Genomic DNA, 8,786 nt, shown 5'->3' with positions numbered 1-8,786 from the left:
CCACTCTGCTTACAGACTGGTCTCCTTGGGGATGTTTGTAAGAGTAGTTATTTTGGAATTGCTACTCTGCTGTTCTGGCTTGTTCAGAACAATCCCCCCGTAAGAAAACTAGCCTGGAATAAAAGGGATTTTGGTCTACAATAATGGCTTTAAGCAGAGCAATGGTTTTGGGACAAAATCACAGTAATTTGGGTTTTCTATTGCCGGTTATTCTAGCATTTTCCCTGTAGAGACCAGGCTTTATTAGCCATAACAGTCTGTGACATGTGTTGTTCACACCAAGACTCTCTGCAGGACCACGGGCTTCTGGACTGGGAGCAGCGCGTACCTGGGGCAGAATCCTGCTGGGGCTCTGGCTCGCGGGGCACCTCGGCCTGCTTCCCAGCGGCTGTACAAAGGCAGCAGTCACCCGGAGAGGTCTCAGCTGATGGGCTGGTCAGTGGGGTTTGGGTTGAATAGGCAGGGATGGTGTTTAGCTTTGAGCAGAGGCCAGAGAGTAGCCTGGCACAGCTGTGCAGGTACAAAAGGACTCTGTTTCCAGGGCTGTTACCTTGGCATCCATCACTAGCACAAAATCCATAGGTAAAGCTAATGCATGGGGAGAAAAAAGAGTTGGGAAGAATTGTCTTCTGAAGCAAATGCCAGCTCCTGTGTGGGTCCAGAAGCTGTTCTGTACGGCTGCAGCACTGTGTGCTCTTGGCTGGCTGCTGGCTTCCTCGAGAGCACAGCAACCGCCCTGTGTGAGAGAAAATCAAAGTTCTGCCCTCTAAGCCGTGTCCTGATCTGTTAAGAAAAGACAGCTTCAGTTTTCCTTTGGTGCAGTAGGTCAGGGGTTCCTGGTCTCTCTTCGGACTTATTAATTGGATTTACTCCTGATGTATCTGGAATTGCAGATTATGCAGTCCTGCAGACTATAGCTGTCCGTGTTTTTCATTTTAAAATTACAAAAGGATGGGTTCTTGCTGGTTTTACTTCTCTTCTTCCCTCTTCTAATCATGCACCAAAGTCTTTCAGTATTATGTGTCAGGAGGCCAGCTCAGTCCGGCTGATATTTAAGGACAGGTTTTCAAATGAGTTAGCTGCGCAAGTTGCTTCTTCTACCTATGTACTTGGTTGCCCTGGCTGGATGCCCAGACCACCACATACCTGGGCAGTACGAAAATCTGATCATGAATTTCCATTTTCCTGTGGTCTGAGTAAATAAGAAAGAAGAGCCTGCTGTTGCGTTAGCTGCTGTACCAGGCTGAGGAAGGTTCAGGTCCTGGTTTTCCAGCTCAGTGACTGGTGTTAATTCCAAGTCAGTGAGTGGAGCTATGGAAGTGCTGTGCCAGCTCCCTCTTCCTTCGTGCACTCGGCTGAAGGGCTCACTTGTGCGAGAGGGGCTCTCCGCTGGAGTCACTGCATCCATTGCCTGCTGCTGCTGCCAAGGCAGAAATCTGCTGGTCTCAGTCTGGGAGCGAGTCTTGGCTGCCACTGAGCACAGCAAATAGTCTCGAGCTTTGGGACATACTCTATTCTTGTTGCCCTCCATCTACACGCTCCTAACCTTTCAGTTCCCAAGTGAGCCAGGCAAATGAGGATTTGGTACATCCCTTCCTCCCGAAGCCTTGAATGCAACCTGATGCAGCTGTCAATCTTCAGCGGCAGCTCTGGCGCTGCTAAAAAGCTCCTGACATCAATAGAAGTGGTACTGATACAGCAGAAAGAGTAACAGAATGGGTGCGGAAGAAAGCTTCATCACTTCTGAAAATGAACAAGGTGCTGGCGAGCCTGCCACTAATAGGATCCTTCACAAAACGTAGTGAGAACGGGGAGGAAGCTGGTGCAGCAAGCTGGTGCCGCAGGTGGGTCATGCAGCAAGGCGAGGAGCTTGGCAACTATGGCCTCAGCTTCACGTGCCAACCTCACCTGGTAGCCCCAGGAGGTGCCCAGGGTGGGTGTGCTGATAGCAGGGCTGTGCTGGGGAGGTTTCGCGCCTCTTCCCCAGGGTGTGAGCTGGCGCCAAGCAGGCTCAGGATGACTTCTCAACCAGAAGAAGTGCCAGGCTGGGGAAAGGGTCATTCTCGGGCTACAGAGTGTGTCTGACCCAGCGAGAGCGTCACATCTGTGACAGTTACAAGGCTCTCATCACACAGCAGGTCCACACTGCTCTATGGTGGGGATTTTCCCCACGGCAAGTGTTTTCCCAAATTCTGAAGCCCCTTCCTGCAGGCAGCCGGTGTGTTTTGGCAGGGATCATGCCTCGCCAGCATTTGGGAAGATGTGAAGGGGGAGGCTGGCTCTGCTCTGCCTCGCTGTGCATGTCGCACGGCTGGCCCTGTTCTCTCTCCTGTGCCTCTGCTTCCAGCAGCACAGCTGGGGGTCTTCCCCTGGGCAGCTGCAGAGCTGGTCCCAGACATCTCTAATGGGCCTATTATGCCAGATGTGTTCACTGCTTTTGGAAGAAAATAGAACTGATTAACACCTGAGCTGGTGCATGAGGCTCCCGAGACGGTGTTAAAGGAATATTAACGAGTGCACGCTGATTTGGAGAGCAGCTTTCACCACGCTGTCAAACGCACGTGTTAGTTGGCTTGTTTGGAGGCTGGATGGCCTGGGGGATGGCCGGGGTTATTGGTCCTCCTCGTCGGGCTGCCACTTCGAATCTGGGCCAGGCTAAGTAAAGAGAAACGTCCGCTTCGGTGCCTGTGAGAAATGAGCTGTTGGTATCTGTCATCACCTACGAGACAATACCCACGTCCTAGGAAATGGTCAAGCTTGTTTCTTGAGTGTGGATGTCTCCCATCAGCCCCAACAGCTCTGAGCATCTTGCAGTACATTTGCTGGTCGTGGCTGCAGATCAGTGATTGCTACTAAGGGAAAAGCCGTGTTGTATCAACATCATGGATAGATAGTGGGGTTGCCTAACACTCTGGAAATGGGGTGTTGCTAAAACTCTGAAGGATTCCCTTTGTTCTGCACAAAGTTTTGTGTGTCCTTTCATTATCGCAGATGATGTGCCAACAGTAACAGGTTTTCTGTGCCTGTACCTTGGATTCAGACCTTTCTCCTAAAGTGAGTATGGGAAGCAGTGTTACTGGGCTGTAATACAGCTCCCTGCATTGTCCCCTTAGCCAGCTTGCCCGAGAGTGCTTACTGTGACATCTGTTTTGGAGCTGGAGTCTTGAACATCCCTGGTGAAGCAAGCTAAGCTATCTGATATGTTCCCCGAGGATCTTTGCTGGTGGCATGTCAACAGGAATACGCTGAGAGGAATTCAACTGAAAGGCAACGCTCCGACATGCTCCCTGCAGATGCCTGGAGACCAGGTTTGGAAAGCTGCTTGGGCTTGCCGAAGGAACAGAAATTGTTGGACCCGTCATCAGCACGCTGGTCAGCCGGGATCTCGCTAGTTACCCACGTGTGTCGGAGCTGGCCCTTCCCCGCTGCCGCTGGAGAGCAGCACCACTGATGCTTAGCCCTGGTAGAGATCTTCATCCAGAGGCCCCACAGAGCACTATGCGGACAATAGTCCTGATCAGCCCTGGTTCACATGGGCAGTGGAAGAAGCAGTGAGTCTAGGCTAGTTGTTGTAACCTTCCCTTTCCAGTGTGAGCTGTATCCCTCCCCAGCAAGGCTCTCTCTTCCTAGCGCATCTGCAGAAGGGCTGGTGTCTCCGCACAGCCCCCGCCTCAGCCCTCCTTCCCCCCGAGCTCACCGTTACCACGCTCCCTCCCCTGCAGTAGGCACGGGTGCCGATTTTGGCAGAGAGCGGTGCTGTGCTGCTGGAGCAGCTGCGTAACTCTTCTCCCAGGCTGTTGCGCTGCTGCGCGTCAGCTTCAAAATTACTGTAAACTGCATACTGTTGATGCAGCTGTTTCTAGCAGAAGACAAGTTACAGTGTGAAATGGTTAGCTGGCTTCCGAGTCCGGGGAAGGTAACTTCTTCAGTATCCCCCCCCAGAAAAAAGGACAATTGGCCAGCTACCTCTTCTGCAGGAAAGAAGACCCTGCCCTTCCCAGTCCAGTATTTCTTTGCCTCTACCATCCTTTCTGCTGCAGCCATGAGTGGAAGCGATTGGAACTTGTTGCAAGGGATGCTTTTGGGGTGGATGGCAGGTAACCCTCTCTGTTTTTTCTCCAGTGCTCACCCGGCGTCAGCGAGAGGCAAGAAGTAAAGCTGCCAGTGGTGAAAGTGGCCCAACATCCTTAGACATTGACAAGTAAGTAGGTATGCTTACTCCTCTAAGATTGTTGCTGTGCTTCCATTCTAGCTTGCCTGTGGATGTCTTTATTCCTGTATAAATGCTGGCCGTTGGCCTTATAGCAACGTTTCCCTAAGAAATTGCCTGCTCTCAGTGCCTCTTGTTGCAGTGCTGGCTAAATTTATACCGAAGCAAGAGGAATTTGCTGTTCTCAGATTGTTTATTTTTGTGCTAATTTCCTTTCAGCCCAATCCATGGCAGGTCAGGGATGCGTGGTCTCTGGCTGCTGTTGGGGGGAGCTGTAGCTAAAATGGTGCTAACTTAGCCAGTTTCTAATGGGAGATTTGAGCTTGGTAACCCTGGGAAAAGAGGAGGCTAGGACAGGGGGGCTGTCAACATGGCACCTGTAGTGATATTCTTAATTAAATTAGACTTTCAGAATAGCAGTGGCTTTGTTTAATCTCTTCCCATGCAGCCCCTCCTCCTGCCACCCACACAAAGCATCATAAGAGAGGATCTGACAGTAAAATCCCTGCTATGGAAGCAATTTTGCTGTTACAAACAGTGGATGGCAACATCACTAATGGAATTAGGCTAATTATAGAGAGGACAGCTTCTGTTTAGACACATTATCTGGGTAATCAGCACTGACTGGAAAGAAAATATGGGAAAAGTGCTGCAGAGTTTTGCTCGATGGGGGCTCTCCATATGCATTTTAGAGCCCGGGGTGAGTTTTACTAGGAGAGCACTGCTTATCAAACTGAACACAATGCTGCTGGGGCTGGTCCCTGGGGGCTCATCTCTCCTTGGAGATGGTCCGTTCCTGAATAGCTTCCCGGCTGGATGCTCCCCTCCTGAAGAACCAATGCCCTCTCCTGCATGGTTCAGTCCCTGCCAAGAGCTGTTGTGGAAGCGAGTGTAGCTGAGTAAATCCAAGTTTGACCTTCATCTCCTTTCACCCAGGATAATTTTCTTCCCAAGCACACTCAGTTGTCCTGCGTGAGCCTGGACATCTTCTACACAAATGAGGGGGTTTGAGGAACACGCTGTGCCAGCCCCCCAGGAGGAGCACTTGCTCTGCATTCCTCTCCCAACATGGCATGATGTAAAATGGAGACAGTGCAGAGAAAGACTTGATTTACTAGTCAGACAAGTTCATCCAGCCCTGGTAAAATGTCTCTCTGATTTAACACACTTGGTTTGCTTTTCAGGCAGAATTTAACTCCCCTTTGCAAAGCTCTCGCACTTCATTTCTGTGGATTTTGACAGGGTGCTTTATGTCTGGGGAGAAATCAGCGGTGTTTGAGATAGTTAGATGAGCAGATTTGATTACCGTCCCACTGCTGCAGCAGCAGGATACAGAGGAACAGGCAGGGAAAACTGATAATCACTCAGTCTTTGCAATTGGTGCCGGCCTGACCCCGCCGAGTGAGACCCGATCTGGTGACATGTCTTCTCTGTGGCGTGGTCTGGAGGAGGAAAGTCATCGCTGATGGCTGCGAGCCCGGTGCAGGGCGATTCCTAATGCAGTGCTCTGTCCTTTGCTGCCTGGCAGGTGTGAGAAGTGCTACCTCTGTAAGTCACTGGTGCCACTGCTGCAGTATCAGAGGCACGTGGACAGCTGCCTTCAGGCTGCTAGGCAAGCTCAGGGAACCAGGAGGCTGCGAAGCGCCAAGGTGAGGGGCGACCCTGCAGACCGTCTCCTTTGCTTTGCGCTGGGTTTGGGGCTGGGTTGGCAGCAGGAGCAGTTTCCCTGGTTGACGGGATGAGCTGACCTGGTGTAGCATTGCCCGTCCCTGTGGGTCGCCGTGGTCAGAGAACTCGCCCTCCCTCCCGCGACGCTCTGCGAGAGCGTGGACCAGTCCCAGGGGTGAGCTAATCCAGCGGAGCTGCCAGTAACCTCTCCAGCAGGCAGGCAGCCAGGGCTGTCCCGCTGCCAGACAGCGCGCCTCGGTCCTGCAGGGGCTGAATATAGATGGAGTGGAGGGAGGGCAGCGTTAGCGTGACAAGCGTATCTGACTCTATCCACAAGTCCTTTCCCATGGGGAAGGCTTCAGAGCCGGAGCAGGGAGAACCGCTTGGTGCCAGTAGCAAACCACAGCATCCCAGGAGAAATGTGGGGGAATGAGGATGGTGGAGGTGTGCTGGGTGTGGGAGGACGTGGGAGGCAGGAGTGTGGGTAGCAGCTGGCTCACAGTCACTTGCCAGGTGTTGGCCCCCACCGTGCTTTCTCCTGCTTGTGGTAGTCCCGGGGGAGCGTAGAGGGGGTCTTTCTGGGCCTTCCCGCTGGTTACTGCGGGCAAAACCCTGGTGCTGCAGATTTGCCTGCGCTCAGAAATGTGATTCTCAGCATGAAGATGCAACATGATGTCTTAGTTTCGTATAATCCTTTAAATCCATCACAGGCCTCAGCCCTTTGGGGATTCAGATGCAAATGATGAGATTTCTGGTTGATGATTTTGGCTGGGATACAGCCAAGTGCTGTGTGGTTCAGAGTACTGCAGGGCACGGCTGCTCCTGCATGTGACCAGCTCCATGGGGGCTGTTTGACTCTGTCCCTGTACCCCACAGACGGCTGGTGTGCAGGATCCTGCACGCAGGCATGGGCACAGGACGTGGGGGAAAGGTGCTGGAGCCAGGCAGCCTTTTGGGACTGCTCAGCAAGGCTCTGTGTTTCCTCTGGCCCTGCCTCGTGCCGAGGTGGCAGCTCACCGGGGAAGCAGGTCATGGCTGGGCATGGGCTGGGCTGTTGGAAAGCTTCCTACTGGCAGTGTTGGGCTTGCGGTTTCCTGCCATGGCCCATTTTGGGGTGCTTTGCAGATCCAACCCTGCAGTTGGGATACCAGTGCCTTCTAGAGCAGTTCTGGGGGCAGGGAGCAGCCTGGAGAGGGGACTTTGCTGGGCCACCAAGGCTCGAAGCAGCCAGGCCAAATGGTCTTCCCGTAGCCTGTGTGACCAGCGTGGCTGCATCTTCCCGGGGGCTGACAGGGTACACAAGATGTGCGTTCCTCATCTGTCTGTGCCCTGGAGGAAGGCCCTTCCATCCAGCACCAAGCCCCTGTGCCCTCATGCCTGCCCTGTGCACAGTGTTGGGGAAGGTGGCCGAGCCGTGGCAGAGCCCCCGGTGCCCAGATTTCTGTGTTGCAGTCCCATGCTCGCTGGCTGGGCTTGGGGATGGCTTCCTGCACCCTGGCCTCATTTCTTAATGGGCTCTGCTTTATTAACTGCTCTCAGCTGCCGCTGCTCGGGCACCAGTCAGGCTGGGCACCGGGCAATGACCTTCCCATTGGCAGCTGGTCATGCTCAGCTGGAGGCCCTAGAAATGCAGCATTCCCTCTTGTGCCCAGCCTGACCCCATGGGCTGGGGGAGCACACAGCCATGGGGTCACCCTGGCTATGGGGTTCCCTCGCGGCAGCGCTGTGATGGCAGTTCTCCTCTCCTTGGCAGGACGTTGGAAGGCAGGAGAGAGGACTCCTCAGGATGCTGGAGCTCTCGGAGAGCAAGTCTGCAGGTGGGAAGCTGCTTTCTGTGCCTGCCTGGTGGGTCAGGGCTGCCCTTTTCTAGCTCTCCCCTTGTGGTCCTGGGCTGTGCTGGGACAGCAAATTCCCCTTGAAGGGAACTGTTCTTCCTAAGCAGAGCGGGAGATGCGGGCTTGGCTGGTGGTTGCCACCTTCCAGCTGGCTGCACACATCCCTGCCTGTGCCTGCTGGACCCGAGGGAGGGTGGTCAGGCAGGGCTGATGTGCACTCTTGTTGCAGGTGCTGATGCCGGGGGACCCCTCGCAGGACTAGAAGACGAACAGTCCCCACCATCACTCTCAGCCAGAGCCGGGGAGCCGGCGGCAGACAGCCCCAGCTCCCTTCGTCACCTTCCTTTCAACATCTCCCCTGCAAAACCCGACATCTCCTTCTCAGAAGCCACAGACTGCACGGTGGACTTGGAGCCCCACGTGGCTCTTCGCTTGGGCAGCCAGCAGCAGACCAAAGGCTGCCGACGGAGAAAGCGCAAGGTCTGAGGCCAGCGGTGCAGCGGCCCCCCACGCCCTGCCGTGGTTCCCTGCGCCCCAGCGAGGGTCTGCACAGCACCGTACCCCTGCTTCACCCTCAGCCTTGTTCTCCAACCCCCCTTTTATATGTTTTATACGATCTGTGCAGGGAGCACCGGGTGGAGAAGTGACTGTGTGTTTTATAGGTGCCTGTGCAGCTTTGCTCTCTGTTAAAGAAATGGAAATATATTTATGTATGTTTTTATGAAACTGCAGCAACACAGAGGAGCTGTGCTGTCTTTCTCTGGGGAATGGGAGGCGCTGGAGGGAGGAGAGGATGAACAGCAGACGGTGCGTCCAAAATCACACTTCCCAAGGCCTCTCCTCAGGCTCTGGGGGTGTGTGTGTGAGCTGGGGCCCCCCCAGGGCAGGGGGCTGCGGTGCCTGATGCTCCGTGGAGTGGCACATCCCTGTCTTTCCCAGCTGGGAGGTGCAGAGGGCACCTTGGTGCCAGCTGATGGCCGCAGCTGGTGGATGCAGAGACTGGTGGAGCCACGACGGCCGTGTCCCCATGTCCTTGGTGTCCTCCCCGTCCACCGGGTGGCTCGGCCGGGCTG

At 54.3% G+C, this 8,786-nt stretch overlaps 1 protein-coding gene across 1 annotated transcript in view; it reads left to right on the top strand.

Annotated features, from left to right (window-relative positions):
• UIMC1 (ubiquitin interaction motif containing 1) overlaps positions 1-8,199 on the top strand; it is a 34,525-nt gene extending 26,326 nt beyond the window's left edge. The window contains exons 9-12 of the mRNA XM_009893659.1: positions 4,123-4,201; positions 5,739-5,859; positions 7,632-7,695; positions 7,943-8,199. Of these exons, the coding sequence (XP_009891961.1) occupies positions 4,123-4,201; positions 5,739-5,859; positions 7,632-7,695; positions 7,943-8,199 (521 nt within the window). The remainder of the gene's footprint in view (positions 1-4,122; positions 4,202-5,738; positions 5,860-7,631; positions 7,696-7,942) is intronic.
• Positions 8,200-8,786: the final 587 nt, after the last annotated feature.

The sequence above is a fragment of the Charadrius vociferus genome, unplaced genomic scaffold (assembly GCF_000708025.1).
Source record: "Charadrius vociferus isolate BGI_N301 unplaced genomic scaffold, ASM70802v2 scaffold1041, whole genome shotgun sequence".
Classification (NCBI taxonomy): Eukaryota; Metazoa; Chordata; class Aves; order Charadriiformes; family Charadriidae; genus Charadrius; species Charadrius vociferus.
Note: the sequence above shows the minus strand (reverse complement) of the source record. Positions and strands in the feature narration are given on the sequence as shown.